Genomic DNA, 18939 nt, shown 5'->3' with positions numbered 1-18939 from the left:
ACCTTATGCTGGTTTGGCCAGATGATAGTCTACTTGCTATTAGTCTACCAGCTATTAGTCTACCAGCTATTAGTCTACCATTGCTGGTTTCCGAACCGTTTGGAATCTGTTGGTTGACTCTTTCAGACTGACAATGACATGTACATAAAATTTCTTCCAAGAAACACAAACAGGGTAACCATTTATAACAAGTTGGCAAATATCAATGGTTTCAGTCCATGAAACAACACTACTTTCCTTTCCAGTCATTTAAGAGAATGAATAATGTGTTCATTTCAATGCACAGACTTCTAGTTTTCTGACTATAGTACACGAAATTAGCATTAGTTCATTAACTAAATGAAAAAAGAAAAGAAGAACAAGAACAACAGCAACGGCATCTCGTTCACGAACGAAAGGAATAAACAAGCGTTTTTGATCGTTAAATTCTGCACGTCACAATTACAAAAAGGACAGAAAAGAGGAGAAAAAAAAAGATCTTTCACAAATTAAGAATAATGAATAAATGTCATACTACTTAGGCCTATTCTATGGGGACAAATGTCTATATTAAAAATACCTTTTTCTGTGGATTAAATTACACAGATTAATTGTTCACCACAAGATATATGTGCTAACTAAGTTAATACAGCCTATTCAATTTTTATGAATGCAGACTTAAACACACTTATGTTAGCAAAAACCTGTTTTGGACTAAGCGACTGCCTTTTAATGAATCATTTGACGATTCAATGACTCAATCACACAAAAGAGACTCGCTGATCGCCACCTACTGGCATAACGATGGATCCTGCAAAGAGAACAAATCCTTTTTAGTGATAAGATTCGAGTCTGAGGCGAGATTAATTCAAATTTAAGTATTTCTGAGGGGCTAGTTGACACAATAGCGGTCGCGAGCGAGTTTATAAAAATGCTGTTATTTTGTGAGCATCTATTAAAAGCACACGCTGACGACGTTACACACAGATGAACTGTAAAAGGGAACTCCGCAAGAATAATGCAGCCTCAATATCTTTTCTGAGTCCTGTATGGTAACCTAAATTACACACTCCAAAAGCCTCACATGTGGACAAATAAAAATAAACAGGCTTTCAGTTTCTATTCGCGTCCATGCGGTATAGGCTACTCAAGCGATCGTCTAGTTTAGCTTTAACGAACTGAATCGCAGACTGTCCAGAACATTCCCAAAAATTGTTGCTCGACTGTCCCTACTGTAAGTCTGTACAGCCCTCATTTTCACAACTCTTTACATCCGAAGCAATTCCCCACTCTTAAATCAGCAGTGTGGTTGGTTACCCTGCCTAAACCTCTTTATTAAGTATAATTAATGAACAATCCAAAACTTTTAATAAAACAGACGCGTTGTGATTTCCATTTTTCATACCCAAAGAGTTCCCATAGAAAGCTACTGTTGTAGCAAAAAGAGCTGGGACGAGAGATGTTGCAACCCAAGTTTATACAGTAAAAGGCTTGATATGCTCTAGTAAAAACCCTCAGAAGTGGCTTACCTAAAGGCGCAGTTGCATTGGTGCTGGTCGCAGGACGGGACGGGGAGCGGTGCCCCTTCACTCTGGGTCAGTGTGTTTGTCCATCTTGACGAGGTTTTTCTCCCCGCAGTCAGTCGCTCTTGTTTAAGCAGCAGAGGAGAGTCTCGGCATCGCTTCCCACATGCTAATAATTAACACGGAGCATTACGTCAGGGGCTTGGCAGCACAAGGAAGCACAAAAATAGAGAATGGAGTTAGGGAGCAGATCGTATTGCTTATCCTACAGGAGACGACTGACCGGGAATCAGTTTTTTTTTTTTTTTTTTTTTTTTTTAGGGAAAAAAGTGTCCGAGAGGTGTCCGCATCAAACTGGACGATGTTACAGCAGGAGTGGAAGTTTTGTTTGAACTGTTTAGAGGGGAGGGGTAGCTAGATAAAAAGTTCTGTTCGTCGAAGTCTGAGGACGTTTGTTTTAGAATGGAATTTTGTAAATTTGACCTACTGTGACGCGCTGAATGTGGGTTACAAAGTGTCGAAAAAGGAAACTTGGACACATTCGATTCCGCCCTTGAATTCTTCAACTACAGCGAGGCTCGTTGCAGTAGCGGATTCCGTCCATGAGATGGCGCTGCTCTACCACAGTTTGAAATCAGGAGATAGATAGATAGATAGATAGATAGATAGATAGATAGATAGATAGATAGATAGATAGATAGATAGATAGATAGATAGATAGATAGATAGATAGATAGAAACTTTACAAAAATGTAGTAGGCTTAAATGGTAGGCTATAAATCAAATAAATAAATAAATAATATTTTAAGAAAAGATATATATCTGATTAATTAAATTCATATTATAATATATAATTGATAAATGTAATATTACAAGAAAATAAATATAGCGGCTGAAATAAATAAATAAATCTAAAACATGTTGCTGCATTACACTTGAAAAAAAAAGTTTCTTGATTTTTAACAGAATTATAAAAATATGTACTGTAAGTTCTGCCTGTTTAAGAGGAGAACATCACTACAAGATACATTAAAGGAAACTGGATTTAAGCATACTTACATTTCACCATCAGAAAATATCTGATTCTGTACAGTTGACAGACTGTAACACCGGCTAATACTGAACTTAGTATTTGGCGACATCATGTGGAGAACTGCATGTCGTGCAATTTTCATCCAAAGGAAGGCGTTCCTAGTTCAGTCCAACGATATTAGAAGAGCTGGTTTTACAGTTCAACCCGACAGATTTACTGAGACAGTTATATGAGAATAAAATAAAGCATATTTTACGATACAATGCTGTGTGAATGCGCGTTAGCTCCAATCATTCATTGTATCGGGTGTCGTGTCGCAGCCTGGTCGCAGCAGTAGTCGTTAGGTCACGTACTTCACGTAGCGGCTGATTCAATCGGAAGTGAACGTGTCTTTACGTGTTATTTACTTGAACTACGCATTACACAAACACCGTAGCGAGTGAGCAGCAGTGTGAAGAAGACCCGTTTATGCCGAACTCGGTTCAGTGACAATGAAATCTTTCATTCGGTTGGCGGTTTTACTCACTAGCGTTCACGTGACGACAGCTGGATCCGCTGCTCACAGGTGCTTCTGTCAGGTGAGACGCACAATATACAACATCACTGATGTTGTTTCATCGCTTTGGAAACAGATTTGAATTAAGTATCGAATATGTGTCAGTAACCTAAAAAAATACAATAGTGTTGGTTTATTTTATCTGAAACGTACCATATGGTAGGCTAATCACTCACCGTGTTCCCACTGTCATGTACGGTAGGCTACTATAGATTCGATTCATATTTTGTTGTATTAGGCTATATTTTATATTTTCCGTCTTGATTTTAATTTTAGTAAAAATATTAGTAATTGTGTTGTGTGTTTTCTTTTTTTTATTTCAGCTTCATTTATTTTAGTTAAATGAGACAATATGGCATTGGCAACTAGTTGAAAATATTGTACTTTATTTCAGTTCATTTATTTTGTTTTAAGTAAACATATTTTTTTATGGTTTTAGTCTTAGTGAACTATAATACTCCTGTTTTGAAATTGTGATTTAGTGGCCTAAAAAGTCATTTATATATATATTTTTGTAATTATAATCAGCTCACGATTAATAGCTCTTTGTGGTGTGTGATTAAATAATTTTATTTTGAAATGTCCATATACAGTTATCCACAAACATCTTGGATGAAAAGGTGTAGTGATATATAAAGTACTATAGTACTACAATTTGCAACCATCACCACACCATGGTACCATCACAGTACTTTTATTTGTAAAGCGTGTTCTGTCATTTTGCAAATAAACCTAATATTAACCAATTAATGTCGAAATGTGTCACTTTTGATTGATTAACTGGTTGCATTTTGGTTGTAGGTCACTGGGGACCTTGATGATTGTGCTTGTGATGTTGAGACCATCGACAGTTTCAACAACAAAGAAATCTTTCCCAAACTACAGAAACTACTATCATCTGATTATTTCCGGTTTTACCAGGTGCATTTATTGTTGACAATACACAGTGAAAATATCTATTCATTGTTCATCTCTAATATTCAATAGTCTGCTCCTCAGGTCAATCTGAACAACCCCTGTCCGTTCTGGACAGACCACAGCCAGTGTGGACTCAAATCCTGTGCTGTGAAACCGTGCGCACCGGTGAGCTTTGCAAAGTTCATTCAGATGATTTTGTCTCGAGGGATTTTGTGAAATTTAAAGACTCCTTGTGTCTTTCTGAGCAGGGTGAAGTACCAGAGGGCCTTAAATCCAGCAGTTATAAGGTATTAGAAAGTCATATAGTTTATATCACGCATATTGGTGTTGTTGAATGTTAATCATTTTTCCCTGTAGTATTCAGAAGAAGCTAGTCAGGATATAGAGAAATGTGAGAAGGTAGAGAAACTTGGAGCTGTCAACAGTTCTCTAAGGTTTGTTTAAAAAGTGTCGCACCTTCTGAGAGTCAAGAATACCCAAGATTTCTTAACTTTTTGACCTTGTTTGTGTGAGTTCTCACTCAGTGTTTCTCTGTGTAGTGATGAGACACTTCGGGCTCTTCAAGAGTGGAAGAAACACGATGATGAATCAGATCGTTTCTGCATGTTGGATGGTAGTTTGTTAGTTTGATCAAGTAACCTGCTTTTTATTTGAGGTGCCTGATAATATGCCAGCTCACATTGGGCTACAAGACCAGCATGCTTTACAGCTTTAGTCATCCTCCACAGGCTGCATCATTGATTTATTTTCTCTTTTCTCAGATGAGGACTCACCTGAATCAAAGTATGTCGATCTCCTGCTCAACCCAGAGCGTTTCACCGGCTATAAAGGACCAGAGGCCTGGCGGATCTGGAACAGCATATATGAGGAGAACTGCTTCAAGTAAAGAGTCCACTTTATTCTGATCAGTGTGCACACTATTCAGTTGACCTTCAGGAGCTCAACTTTCTAAAGGAAGTCTCACGCTTCCAAATGGACCTTTTATAAGAATATTAAGCCCAAAGTATACTTTGGCCGTTTGTGTCCCACGGCGGTCCACAGACTGTCCGGTTGGCGTAATTTTCGTCATCAGGAGGGTCTGCGCACACTGTCCGCGTGCAGCCCAATATTTGTGTCTGTGTGGACAGTGCGCCGTACAACAGTGTGAGTGCTTGAAAGTCCACTAGATAGAGCGCTTGCACCAAACGTGTCTTTCCACGCTCATGGCCAAAGGAGTATACTTTGAAAGGCTCGCATGCTCAACTGTGTTGATCAAAAGTGACAGTAAAGACATTTATAATGATGCAAAATAAATTACATTTTGAAACATAATAAAATAGAAAACAGTTATTTTAAATTGTAATCATATTTCACAATATTACTGCTTTTACTGTATATAATAATAAATGAAACCTTGGTGAACATACGACTTCTTGTTAAAAACGTCAAAAATGTTTTACCGACCTTTACTTTACACATACCTTTTGTATGATAGTGGATACTTATTGTAATAAAAAGAATACATACTTTTAAGACCCCCTTTCAAAAGGTTCATGCCTTAATAAGTTGATTCATGCCTGCAGAACCCACCCATAATGTTTACCCTAAATCTGATTTGAATATTTTTATTGACTATTTTTGAGTACTGTTGGAAATCTCAGAAGTGAAGACCAGGAGACTTGGTTGAATCTTCAGCAGGATTCTTTATTGAGAACACGATCTGTTGGTAGCTGCAGTCATCAAGTCCCACTAGTGTACATTGTAGTTTATATATATTTTAGGGGGCAGGGGAGACAAAGCAAATGGGTGACGACCTTAAACAAAGCAAGCAAATAAAGTATCCAGGTATAGGAACCCCCCCATACAATAAAGAGAAAAGGGCTGGCAGAAACCTCTTGCTAGAAACTATGTCAAGACAGGATCAGCAGATCTTAAAATATTCTTAAATTTGTAATGCCACAGTACTCATAATGTTGTAACAACTGCCATCCTTTTCTGTTACTTTTTCAGACCGTATTCAGTTAAGCGACCGCTGAACCCTTTGGTGTCTAACAGTGGTGAGCATTTATTGCAAATGCATTGTTTTGTGTTTTCAAGTCTAAAATGTGTCAGTTTTAAAGCACATAGATTTTTCAGTACACCGAGTAGATCAAATAGTGATGCTCATTACCTATAATCCTCTCTCTCTCTCTCTCTCTCTCTCTCTCTCTCTCTCTCTCTCTCTCTTTCCACTTTAGGAGATGATGGTAAGGTCATGTTCTTCAGATACATTTAACCCAATTTGATTATCTAGATAATGACAAGTCTATTTCTTATTAAAGGTCAGGGGTTCTATCGCTGGCTGGAGGGTAAGTGGCTCTTAAAGGGAAAGTTCAGCCAAAACTGAAAATTCAGTTACTCGCCCTCAAGTTGTTTCAAACCTGTATGAATTTCTTTCTTCTGCTGAACACAAAATAAGATATTTGGAAGAATGTCGGTGGATGGACCCCATTGACTTCATAGTATGTTTTTTTCCCCTCCATACTATGGAAGTCAATGGGGCCCATCAACTGTTTGGTTACCGACATTCTTCAAAATATCATCTTTTGTGTTCAGCAGAAGAAAAAAATTCATACAGGTTTGGAACAACTTAAGGATGATTAAATGATGACAAATGTATTTTTCTGGGTGAAATATCCCCTTATCTTATAAGTACTTCTGTATATTTAAATTGACATTTTCCTTACATGTTCCTCTTGTTGTTTCCCCAGGCTTGTGTGTGGAGAAACGAGCTTTCTTCAGGCTGATCTCAGGCCTGCATTGCAGTATAAACATACACCTGAGTGCCAGGTACCTCCTCAATGGTGAGTACTAGCTGTTTGTTTCTTTATAATTATTAACATTATCTGGCACTCTTTAAACTTCTCTGATTTGATTGGTCAGAAAACTGGTTCGAAATGAAGTGGGGTCACAATGTGTCCGAGTTCCAGCTGAGGTTTGACGAGGTGCTGACAGAAGGGGAGGGGCCAAAGAGGCTACGCAACCTCTACTTCCTGTACCTCATTGAGCTGCGTGCTCTGGCCAAAATTCTACCGTATTTTGAACGTCACACCTTCCATTTGTACACCGGCCAGCCGACACAAGACACCGAGAACAAGAAACTGCTTTTAGAGCTCCTCCATGTGGCCAAGTAAGATCATTGCAGTGGTTGCATCAAAAATGTAACCAACCCATTTAGAGTGGTTAAAATATTGGGTTATTAACATTTTTATGTAGCTGAAGGCTTGATTTTTGCTCAGATCTGCTCTGATTTGCAGAAGAAGAGTAGGCAATAGTTGCCAAAAGTCAGAGCAAGCCTGCAGATTTTAGGCAGTCAGTTGACTTGAAATTGCGTAGTGTATAAACAAATTTATTTTTATTAGGATAAACCCCTTGAGATGCATCATCTCGTTTTCAAGGGGGTCCTAAAAGGGGTGTATGATGGTCACTTATTTTTTTTTTTTTTAGCTTCAGACTATGATTCCATACAATCGGATGATACAAACATGTTTGAAAATTTGAGCCGATGGACCCTTTTCACATTCTCAGAAGCGGAAGTCGTCATAGTCGGGTAAACTTCTCTAGCTGTGAATGGGAGACGACAGCAAATATCATTTTTGTATTTCCATTTGCTCCAATAGAAAAAGAAAAAATCCATGATTGAGTTTCCATGTCTTTCCAAAAGAGGTTGATAACAGTAACAGCAGTCAGAAGAGAGAATGACGTGAAATTTGCCGTCACTCCATCAGCTGTTGTATTATTTAGAAACGCCCTTTGTTTTTTCTCATTGACTGAAACGGTAATTTAACACAAAGTATAGCATTATAAATGTGTATTCAATTATTTTTAAAATGAAAATATGAATAGCTACTAGATTTGCAATGTTAACTGGAAACGTGTCATCAGTCTGTGAAAAGGGTCCATTTAAGAACACATTATTTTGTCATTTGTCAATTTTTATTATAAAAAAAAATGAGTACATTTAACAGTACATTATTATAGTGACTACAATATATATACTGTAATAATGTAACTTACAGTAATAGAAAATAATTTTAGATTTAGAATATTAATTTTATAAATTGGGTGTTTATAAAAGAAAGATGCCTGCATTTTAAGATGGGGTCCCTCACACAAGGATGATGATATGTGGGGGTCCGTGGGAAACTTCTGGTGTAGTGTATTCCAGCCGTAATATAACTTAATTCTTTATTTGCAGATCCTTTCCATTGCATTTTGATGAGACTGCTCTGTTTGCTGGAAATAAGAAGGAAGCCATGAAACTAAAGGCCAGTGGCTCTTTTCCAAGTTTGCTATAACAACAATGTTACAGAAATGTAAGTTTTTAGAGAAATAATACATAAATTGGTTCTTCCCTGACTATAGGAAGACTTCAAGCTCACCTTTAAGAACATCTCGCGTATCATGGATTGTGTTGAATGCTTTAAATGCAGACTTTGGGGCAAATTGCAGGTAATACAACAAAGATTATGACGGGTAATCAGATGATGTGTTGATACGTGAAATTCAATAAATGTCTCTCACAGACCCAGGGCCTGGGAACCGCACTGAAAATCCTGTTCTCAGAAAGGCAAATCGAGGCCATGCCCAACACAAGCAACACCAATCCATCATTTCAGCTCAGCCGGCAGGAAATTGTGTCTTTGTTCAATGCTTTTGGAAGGCAAGTCATTCAAAAGAAATTTCTATATCTATTTATGTCCAAATATCTTTAGTTGAAATGGGTGTTAATTTTTTTTTTTTTCAGGATCTCAACAAGTGTTAGAGAGTTGAAGAACTTCCGGTCGCTGTTGTCAAAGCTCAAACAGTGACAAAGTGCAATTGGCAACAGTCAAGACCTTGATGTCTATAATCACATGAAATGACAAAATTATATCCTTTTGGGTTGATAAATTACCGTTTTCAGAATGATGTTTTATACCAGCTGTTGATAAATACAGTTTAACAGCTCTGCACTGTTTCAACCCATAAGAACTGAGAACTTTAGTCTCAAAACTGTAATGTTAGGGCTAATTTTGCACTATTAAGTGTTTTTGTATTACAAGTGACAATGGAAACTCAATGGAAATACAAAAATTTACTTTTTTTTTGTAAATGTAACTTACAAGAGGGACATATTTTGCATAATATGAAGTCAAGGAGGCATTTATTTATAGGTGAAGAAGGGGAAGGGGGAGGGGTGACAATATTATTATTTTTTTTTTGGGGGGGGGGGGTGCCATTCAAAGCAGTGGTAATAATTATTGTGTAGTCATTTTTGAATATATGCACCTTAGCACCTGGATTTTGTGAGCATATTGACTACATTTAAAAAGATCAATGTTTTATTGTGAACATTGTTCTTTTTAATTTTGAGTTAAGCAAGCACATGTGCTTTCCCTTTATTTTGTGATGAATGTTAATGTGCCTCTTGGGGAGGTTTAAATATGTTTTATACATTTGCATTTCATTTGACACTTCAGTGCATTCAATGTGTAGACTTGATCAATATATAGGTTCCTTGGCAATCAAACCCTTGATATTATTAGTTCCATGATCTTCCAGATGAGCTACAAGATAACATGTAATGTCAGTTGCATTACATGACTGCTGAATATGCAAAGTGCTGAATCAAACACTGAATACACGGCTGGTGATCTTAGAGGTGGACCCGAGATTCGCAGGCTCCTAATTTAAGCTGTACCGTGAGACTCAGAGAGATCTAACCACTACAAATTCAATTGTGGCCTGCAGTTCAGCCAAGAAATGAAAACACAATTATGTTAGACATTTATCAAGAGAAATGAATGCTACTATTTTGAATGGAAAACACTGAGGGTAAGAAAGAAACACTTTAGATCTGGAGTTGAAAAACATGTATGCATATATATACACTCCTGGGCAAATAAAAAGAAAAGAAAACAGGCCAAGCCAAAAATGGCTGAACACCAAGTTTTTAATTGCCTTATACAAATTATTTAATAATTTACAAATTAGCAAAATGTTAGCAAATTCACTACTTGAAAAACATATTGCTGCCTCAGAAAAACATCAAAGACAGAATTAAGTTTTTGGTAGAATATGAGAAATTGACCAGTGTTTCGTGATTAAAATGGTTAAAACCATAAAAAGGCATTTTTGGCTTGGTCCTTTTTCTCTCTCTCTCTCTCTTTTTTTGCCCAGGATTGTGCAATAGACAACACATTAATTCTCTGTAATCTTCTTTACACCAAATGACCCAGACTTCACACCAAACCTGCTTTTAAAACAGTGCAATAAAACTTTTATTTTTTTATGGTAGTGCTTGTGTACATCTTTAATGATCTATGAACATGGGTAAACAAGTTACATTCATTGGCCTCAAACAAAAAAATAAAAGGCTTTACTTGCTCTTTTGCTAGATTCAAGAGTTGATAAGACAGATTTCACAGTAACATTTTACAGACCAGACTCACATTTATAAATTAATCAAAAATAAAAACAAACCTACAACTCATACACGTCCCCATCCTTTCTGTGGTTTGTCAGGAAATGAACTCGATCAGCATTCAATTTAACGCTCAACCTTTCCATCAATTAACGCTCATGTTCGCTAATATGTGAAAAGCTTTGCTACACGTCAGCTGGCAGAAAGCGAGGAAGCAGGCCGACTTAAAATGTCCAAATCAATGAAAATCATCCACTTGTTTAGTACAGCATATTTTTTTTGTACAGCATACAAAAAAAAATTGCGAGATGCAATTTAAAATAACACATTTTAAAAATAAATCCAATAGAGCAGGTGGGAATGGCGTTTCAACCATACAGCTGCACATTCATCATATTTACACCACATTCGGTGATTGCTTCAGACAAATGATTGTTGATATCTTATACACAGCTCGTTACATACGCAGCAGCAAATTAGGGGATAAAAAAATAAGCTTCATTTTTTTTTGCTAAAACACAAAACAATTACATTTCAGGGAAATGGAAAGGGCCGCTTCATTTAAGCTGGATATGGGGGCACTGATAGCTGGCCAATCACGCTCCTGAAATACAATTATACAGGAATGATGATATAAAGCTTATGAAACATGTTCAATACAAACGTTAAATTTGTGCAACAAGTTTTCGTCTAGGAAAACCATACGACGGCACCATTTCTGGCTTCCCTGGAGAATGATATACTAGATTTCGACTACTGATATACGCGGGTAAATTCACCCACAAGCCCTCAGAGTGTCCTTCAGAAGCCAAGTACCCAAAAAATTAGAGGATGTAAGTAGAGTTAGTCACACTTGGTACATATGAATACACTAGAGCTCAATCGTCGTTCTAGGGATTGTGGGAATCGGGTGTCTTTTTGTCTTTGGGAAGCATGGAAATCTACTACCGTAGAGGCTCAGGGGTCAAGCCTGGATTTAAGCACGGGCTCTTTGGCAACAGAATAAAAACGTTTAAGGAAATCAAGAAAGAGACACGTGGATTTCATGAATGACCGTGCACGTTTGGTCCTAGTACCAACGGGCCCAGATTCCTCTTTCACTCGCATGTCTCGGATGGACTAGGGGGTCGTGCTGTTTCTCAAGAGACGAAGAAATATAAAAAGTATACTCCCCAAAAATGTAAATCCTCACCACCATCACATTCTGGCCTACACCTATTCCAACTGATCCCAATATGAAATGTAGGCCCACAGTAAGTGCAAAAAATACATCCCAACTCACAGAGGGGAGTCCATGTGCTGAAGTCTCCTAAGAGTTAATTGTGACAACATTCTGAACCCAAGGAAAGGTGATGGGATGAATGGTTTTCGGAAATGAGAACATCGAAGAAAGAAGAAAATTTGGTCCAAATAAAGCCCCCCCCCAATCACCTTTGAATTGTCCCTTTAAATTTTCTGCCACATGGATGTGAGCAGATAAATCGACTGAGGGGGAAGACAACCATAAAACACTGCTCAGTGATGTCCTGGCTGAGCCAAACCTCACACTATCGATCCCACATTAGTTCTGAGGGGTGGTGTAGTGTGTCTGAGAGGTTGAGTAGTAGTTTTGAGGGGTGGAATAGTAATTGTGGTGTTGGTTGGTCTGATTGTTGCCATAGGCAAAGAGAAGAGGTGCGGTTGATGTTTGGCCGTTCAGCAGATGAGGGATCGGCGTAAGGCTACCATTCCTCTGGATAGAGCCGTACCAACTTGGGCCCGTCTGTGGCGTGGACGACAGGATACTGCTGGAAAACAGAACCGTAAGATGTAAGGCCCGTTCACACTAAGGATGATAACTATACTATAACAATAGAGATATCGTTCTAAATATAAAAGAATAGCAGAGTCCACACATCACAACTATAATGAAGACATCACAGAGAAACAATATTGTTGAAATAACTTGCAGAACGATTATTTTCCAGCTAATGAACGATAAAAACATTGACAGCCAATCAGAATCCACCTTTTTTTACAGAGCTCAAACTGCAGCGCACGCTCAGAATAAACAGAACAATATCATCAACATTAAAAACCATATACGGTAAATCAAAACTGCCTAATGTTATTGAATGAAATGTCGACCCAGGACGAGCTATAATATAACCATGCAAGCTTTGGAAGTTCAAGTTTTGTCTTTGACAAAAACTTTATTTTCTCAGCTTTTTTTTGCTCAAAATGTTGCTTTTTTAAATTAAACTTACCAACATACAAGTGTTAATAAAAGAATAATGCATTGATTTCTTTTGATTTATTGCATGTTCAGATATTCATACAACAAAATATTCTGGGGACTATGACATTTTTGGGGCAAATTATCAAAAAATGTTGGCGGTGGCTGGCATCTTTTTTCAAAAACGCTGGCGGGGAAAGAGTAAAAAGAATAGTTAACTAAAAACAGAAAGTCATAGAGGTTTGGAAAGACGTGAAGGTGCGTCGGGGCCCCAAGACTGAAACTAAAATGGTCGCAAATGCAACAAAAAAACAAAAACATTTGCGAGTCATCATTGCTGTTCGCAAACAAATGACTTATGAACTGGTTCGGTTACACTTTATTTTAAGGTGTCCTTGTTACAGTGTAATTATTACTGAGTAATATTAATTAAACATGTAGAGTACTTACTATAGGGTTATGGTTAGGAGGATTAGGATTTGGTTTAGGGTTAGTTACATGTAACTATTATAACTAGTAGTTACCAATAGTAACTACATGTAACAAGAACACTAAAATAAAGTGTAACCACTGGTCATGAGTTATTCATGAAACCGCCTTGAACTCGCTCATGAGTCAGAGGTTCAAAAGTTTGGGGTCAGTAAAAATTATTAGTTTTCGTTTTTAGAAATTAACACTTTTATTTAGCAAGGAATTAAATTGATGAAAAGTAACAGTAAAGTTATATTAAATAAATGCTGTTCTTTCTATTAATCAAAGAATTCTGGAAAAAAAATGCATCATGGTTTCCACAGTAATATTAAGCAGCACAACCGTTTTCAACTGATAATAATAAGAAATATTTCTTGAGCACCAAATTGGCATATTTGACACTGTAATTGTTGCTGATAACCAAGCTTTGCCATCACAGGAATAAATGACATTTTAAAATATATGAACATACTGTACAAAACAGTCATTTTAAATTATAATATTTCACAATATAACCGCTATACTGTATTTTTTATCAAATAAATGCAGTCTTGGTTTAAAAAATAAAACACATTTTGTTTTATAAAGTCTCTATGCTCACCAACCCCTAACTTTAAACGGCAGTGTATGTCAGATTCAAAAACGCTTTAGGTCTGTGAGACTTGCATTAATCTATCTTACTGACCACTTGTTATTAAAAGCTATATAAGACACTTTCAATGCACTTAGTGAAGCACTTCTGAACAACAATGTTTATTAAGAAATTCTGTAAACTCAGTCAAAAAAAAGAAAAGCCATTTGGTTTATAAATGTTTCATTTCAGGGGCCGATGGCTCCCGTACTGTGCAAATACTTTTTAGATGAACCTTCCTTTAATAGCGTCATAACCCTTAACTGCAAGTAACTATAACACTCCTATCTTTTTAAAAGATAAAATTTGACTAAACACACCTGCATCTCTCTCCTCTGGAAGTTGAGTTTCTAGACAGATCATCGTCACTATCATAGCGCCGTGGGTTGTCAAAGAAATACGCCCTGGAACTAAAGCTGTGACTGTTGATCATGCCGCCCGGTGTCTGCGGAAACAATGTATACAAAATATAAATAAAACCATATGATCAGCAGCAATGCAGCATGTGATGTTGTTTTCAGTGGGGCAGACGTATGAGTGATTAATTCTCTCTGACAGGAAAACAGCTCTCCATTGGGGCTTAAAAAGCCAATGTTGGGCTCTCGTCATTGAGTAAGTGTCCAGCTGTGATATTGACAGACGGATTTAGAAGTGAGACAGGATTAGACTTTCACCAGGTTCTGATTGGGCCGCTGCACTCTGAAGAACAACACCATCAGACTGGTGGGCAGCAACTCCCAGAAGAACAGGATGATCCCAAAGACCACATAGGCTTCCCCATTGATCTTCTCTGCATCCGCCTGGAGACACAAACACAATGCAAGACAAATTTAAACACTGAGAACCATATTGATGTATTGATACACTGTAAAGGCCAATAGACCTTAGTCAGAGTCGACACTGGGGTTGTTCTTGCTAGCTAAAATTTAAAGTTTTCCTACACTGGAATTAAGAAATAAAATAAAATATAAATATTAGATGGAAAAATTCCTAATGTTGGCTTGGCAACTAACTTAAATAAAATAAGTTTAATATTAAATAAAAAAAAATGACTAGCACTAAAATAAATATTAAATTAAAATAACTAAATTGCTAAAACTAGACAAACAAAAATATATATGCTATTGTGTTTCTAAGCAATCTGACTTATACCAATTTTTATTTTTTTATGTATTTTTATTTTTACAAAAACAACATTATCAAGATGTGTTTTCTTGTTCGAGCTAACCAGTTATGAATCAGAACTGAACAAATTATAATGTACATTTGTGAACGCAACATCTTCCCAAACTTGTAATGACAAGTGTCAACAAAAAGAGCTTCCTGTGGTTTTGCGTCAAAATAAAAGTTTTTTTTTTTTTTGCTTTTTTTTTTCAAATATTTTTTTTTGCTTTCTTTCTTCTTCTCTTTCCTTACTGTCTTGTCGATATATTTAGCTGTATTGTCCCTATTTTTTTTGTGTGATGTTGTTGGGCTGTGTATGTAATATGTGCTAAATTGTGAATAAAAAAAATAAAATAAAAGCTCAATGTTTTACGTAGAAATTAAGAAAGCCATACATTTTAGCACTGCAATTTTACATTTGTACTTAAAATAAATTATTAGTATTATTATATTTTTCTTAAATACTTAAATCTTTATGATTATAACATAATAATAATTATTAAGTATTTAATATCAACATTTTTGGCCATATCGTGCAGCCCATCAAACAAGCACAGCATTTTAAATCTGAATCGTAATTTATATCAGAAAAATCGCAGTCCGGTTTTCCCCAAAAAGCGTGCCAACCTAGAAGAGATTCCCCTTGCACATACTCCACTACCATTAAAAATGACAACAACACGGCACAGCTAGTGGCCTACAAAAAAAAACAAAAGCACAAACATCATGGACCCAAATATCTGCAAAAAAACAACAGGATGTATACAATCCCAGAATTAGATGCCTAACAGCGAAAAACAAATCCTGACAACAGCTTTGCATGGGACAGACAAAGTGGCTTCATGAAGAATAAGCAAGCAGACAGCCACCCAAACATATGCAGCTGAGTCAGAGAAGGGGAACCTCGGCCTCCTGTCGGCCCGTCTCAGAGGTGAACCCAAACTAGGTCACCAGCAGGCAGCAGTCCTTTCTGCACAGCAGCCTTGCCCGGGCTATTTATAGCAAAACAAAGACCTTTCCCCCACAGAGCCCATATCCGTCTAAATCCCCTCAAATGGATTGTTTCTGCAGTGCGCAAAGAAGCATAATCCATGTTGAATTACTTTATTTTGAATGAATGAAGACATCTCTTTTATAAAACACCAAATCTGCATTTGTAAATATGCAACAAAAAGCATTATCTCCAATTCATTACGCAGCGTGTATTGTACTTCAAATCTACCACACGCACAACAGACTGACTTGAACCCTTGAAGGATACAGTACTAAATCAGGACACACAAGAATTAGCAACCATGACAGACATAAACGCATAACAACTTAATCAATGTAGTTTTCACCTTAATATGAGATTTATGATTAACTCAAACAGCTGAGCAGCAGGGAGCTCTCTGAGACTTGTTTATCTGGGACAGTTAAAGTTCAATGAGGGTTTATCAGTGTTATGCTTTCTACATACACTTCCGTTCAAAAGTTTGGGGTCGGTAAGGTTTTAGAAAAAATATTTTATGCTCACCAACTTTCATCGATTTATTAGATGAAAAATACAGTAAAAACAGTAATTTTGTGAAATATTATTAATTTTTTTCTATTTTAATGCATTTTAAAAATGCCATTTATTCCTTTGATGGCAGTCTTCAGTGTCACATGATCCTTCAGAAATCATTCTAATATGATGATTTGCTGATCAAGAAACAGTTCTTATTATTATCAATGCTGCAAACAGTTGTGCTGCTTAATATTTTTGTGGAAACTTTTTTTTTAATTATTCTTAGATGATTAGAAAGTTAAAAATAACAGCATTTTTAAAAATAGAAATATTTTCTAACAATATAAATGTCTTTACTGTCACTTTTGATCAATTTAATGCATCCTTGCTGAATAGAAGAAAACATGCTGACCCCAGTACAAACTTTTGAACAGCAGTGTATAAGTGAAGAGGCACAATTTGCATTCTTTAGTTTATAACTATTAAAGGGTTCATTTCATACATTGTTTTTATCCTTCTTTTTTTTTCAATAAATATACACTAAAATGTTGGCCTCTGTATCACCATCTGTTTAAAACATGTCACTTGAAGAGTAGTTATTTTACAGCTGTTCTTTGTATGAATCTGATACTGTGATGAATCTGCATGGTTATCAGTAATCATAATAGAGCGGTTGCAACTGCATCAAGACCCACAGATAGTAAGAATATCTATCTATCCATCTATCTATCTATCATGGAATTTCTTTCATTTTTAAGCTTTAACAGTCATAATTGAGTTTATCCCCCCCCCCCCCCCCTCCCCCTCCCTCCTCACTCTGACCCTTGGAATTAAAAATAATAATATACAGTTATGTTGAATGTACCTGGTCAGATACATTGTACCAGCCGTAATTGAACGGGCTGGGCCGATCTTCAGGAGAAAGAGCCACCACAACCAGGTTATAACAGGCTCTGGAAGTGTAGAGGAGTATAACTGCCGCCCCGATGGCTGTGGCCTGGCATACTGACGTCCCCTAGATCGCAATCACAAAAGATCACCGCATTTATACAGAACAGTAAATACTTTTTCAACACCGTTCGTAAGCAATCGGCTGTTATTGCGCTGAAAACACTGCACTGTTGTTCTGAACCCCAATCGCATACTTCTAAGTATAAGTACGTACTAACAACATGTTTTAAGTATGAAGCAAGCCATTATCCAAATACAAAAACACGTTTGATATGAATCTCAAAAACCAACAGCATCCCTTGTTCACGTACCTTTGACTCCAGGTAGACGTTTGCAGAAGACATTTTAGCGATCTTGAAGATGCATACGGCGAGTGAGATCGCACAGAGAACGAAGAGGCTGTCGTTAACCAGCACGCGTGCCAGAACGGCATCCTTCACCTGACCCTCAGCCGCATCACCCTGAACCAGCATGGCACACGTCATGTTCACCACCAAGAAGAAAACACCGGCCAGCAGAAATCCTAGACACAGGGGCACCCTATTGAGAGTGGAGGGAAAAAGTATTTTACAGAAAGAAAGAACTAAAAAAAAAAACATGTCTTGAACAACCTAAGCATCTCAATTTTATTAGATTTAAATGAATTCATTTTGTCCTGACTAAACAACATCCCTACTCACATTGGACACAATTCATCAGTGCACTTTATCCTAAAGAATTTATTTTTGATAATCGAATCAAAATGTAATGCATTACTTTCATCTTTTTTTTTGTTTACATGGAAAAATAACATTAAGATACTAATATTATTAATAATTCAATTCACCCTCTTATGTGGAATAAAATCAAGCCCCGACCTATAATTCTTCATGCTCAATATTTTGCTTCCCTCAAAAAAATACAAAATACAAGGTGAAAGCTCAAAGACATTAACGTGATGAGCGCAGTCAAGCCGTTGCTTAGCTCAGTCTGGGCCATGTGTCAATCCTCTCCTCCACCACATGCCTCTGGGACGGGACAAGGTGGGAGGATTTGATCTCCAAGCTTTTCACTCGGCATCAGACTCGAATCACCTGATCAAAGCCCCATTTGTACAGATCAGATTAATGCTCCAAAAGAAAAAAAAAGAAAAAACGAAAGTCTGTTTAAAGTTGGCTCAAACTTCTTTAAGTCTTTTGATATTTTCAACCAAAGAAAAAAGGCTTCTAAGTCCTTCTAATTTCACCCCCAAAAAATAAACGTTCACTTTTCTGTGGTTCCAAAGCTGTGTGATTTATTTTCTTGTGTGGAAGATGAGTAAATAAGTAGTGGGGCTGTCAAAATAAACAAAAAAGGCTACATAAAAAGTACCATCAAATATCTTATTATTTGCTTTATTCCAAAACATCTGAAGCCATATGATTAGAATCAGTGTAAATAAAAAGAAACACTTCACCCTTAACCTGTTTGTTGAAATTAAAAGTGACAGTAAAAACAATTAGGCAACACTTTACAAATGTCTCATTTGTTAACATTAACAGATGCTCGTATAGATTTGTACATCAATTACTAACCATTGTTAATGTTCATGTTAATTCACAGTGCA

General features: G+C 36.8%; 3 protein-coding genes across 5 annotated transcripts in view; 1 reads left to right on the top strand and 2 right to left on the bottom strand.

Annotated features, from left to right (window-relative positions):
* samd4a (sterile alpha motif domain containing 4A) overlaps positions 1-2248 on the bottom strand; it is a 48534-nt gene extending 46286 nt beyond the window's left edge. The window contains exon 1 of one of the 2 annotated variants that reach the window (XM_079633859.1): positions 1509-2248. The gene's annotated coding sequence lies outside the window, so the exon portion shown is untranslated. The remainder of the gene's footprint in view (positions 1-1508) is intronic. The other variant, XM_079633858.1, reaches the window with a different exon arrangement.
* A 639-nt stretch (positions 2249-2887) lies between these two features.
* Positions 2888-10304, top strand: ero1a (endoplasmic reticulum oxidoreductase 1 alpha). The gene is made up of 15 exons (XM_079633857.1): positions 2888-3113; positions 3893-4012; positions 4091-4174; positions 4258-4296; positions 4367-4443; positions 4549-4622; positions 4771-4891; positions 5999-6074; positions 6315-6336; positions 6739-6831; positions 6911-7157; positions 8226-8295; positions 8393-8479; positions 8554-8690; positions 8775-10304. Exons 1-15 carry the CDS (start codon positions 3027-3029, stop codon positions 8836-8838), a joined length of 1398 nt encoding a protein of 465 aa, XP_079489983.1. The 5' UTR covers positions 2888-3026; the 3' UTR covers positions 8839-10304.
* gpr137c (G protein-coupled receptor 137c) overlaps positions 10263-18939 on the bottom strand; it is a 26612-nt gene continuing 17935 nt past the window's right edge. The window contains exons 3-7 of one of the 2 annotated variants that reach the window (XM_079633855.1): positions 17666-17894; positions 17269-17418; positions 14425-14550; positions 14071-14195; positions 10263-12220 (exon numbers count right to left, since the gene is read on the bottom strand). In XM_079633855.1, coding sequence (XP_079489981.1) covers positions 11995-12220; positions 14071-14195; positions 14425-14550; positions 17269-17418; positions 17666-17894 — 856 coding nt within the window. In that variant the 3' untranslated portion in view covers positions 10263-11994. The remainder of the gene's footprint in view (positions 12221-14070; positions 14196-14424; positions 14551-17268; positions 17419-17665; positions 17895-18939) is intronic. The other variant, XM_079633856.1, reaches the window with a different exon arrangement.

The sequence above is a fragment of the Phoxinus phoxinus genome (genome assembly GCF_949152265.1).
Source record: "Phoxinus phoxinus genome assembly, chromosome: 13".
Taxonomy (NCBI): domain Eukaryota; kingdom Metazoa; phylum Chordata; class Actinopteri; order Cypriniformes; family Leuciscidae; genus Phoxinus; species Phoxinus phoxinus.
Note: the sequence above shows the minus strand (reverse complement) of the source record. Positions and strands in the feature narration are given on the sequence as shown.

Bases quoted from the DNA above. Each gene is read 5' to 3' on its own strand.
- ero1a (XM_079633857.1), top strand. From the start codon at position 3,027: ATGAAATCTTTCATTCGGTTGGCGGTTTTACTCACTAGCGTTCACGTG. The intron at 6,832-6,910 runs GTGAGTACTAGC...TTGATTGGTCAG, and splicing joins TGCCAGGTACCTCCTCAATG to AAAACTGGTTCGAAATGAAG. The intron at 7,158-8,225 runs GTAAGATCATTG...CTTTATTTGCAG, and splicing joins GAGCTCCTCCATGTGGCCAA to ATCCTTTCCATTGCATTTTG.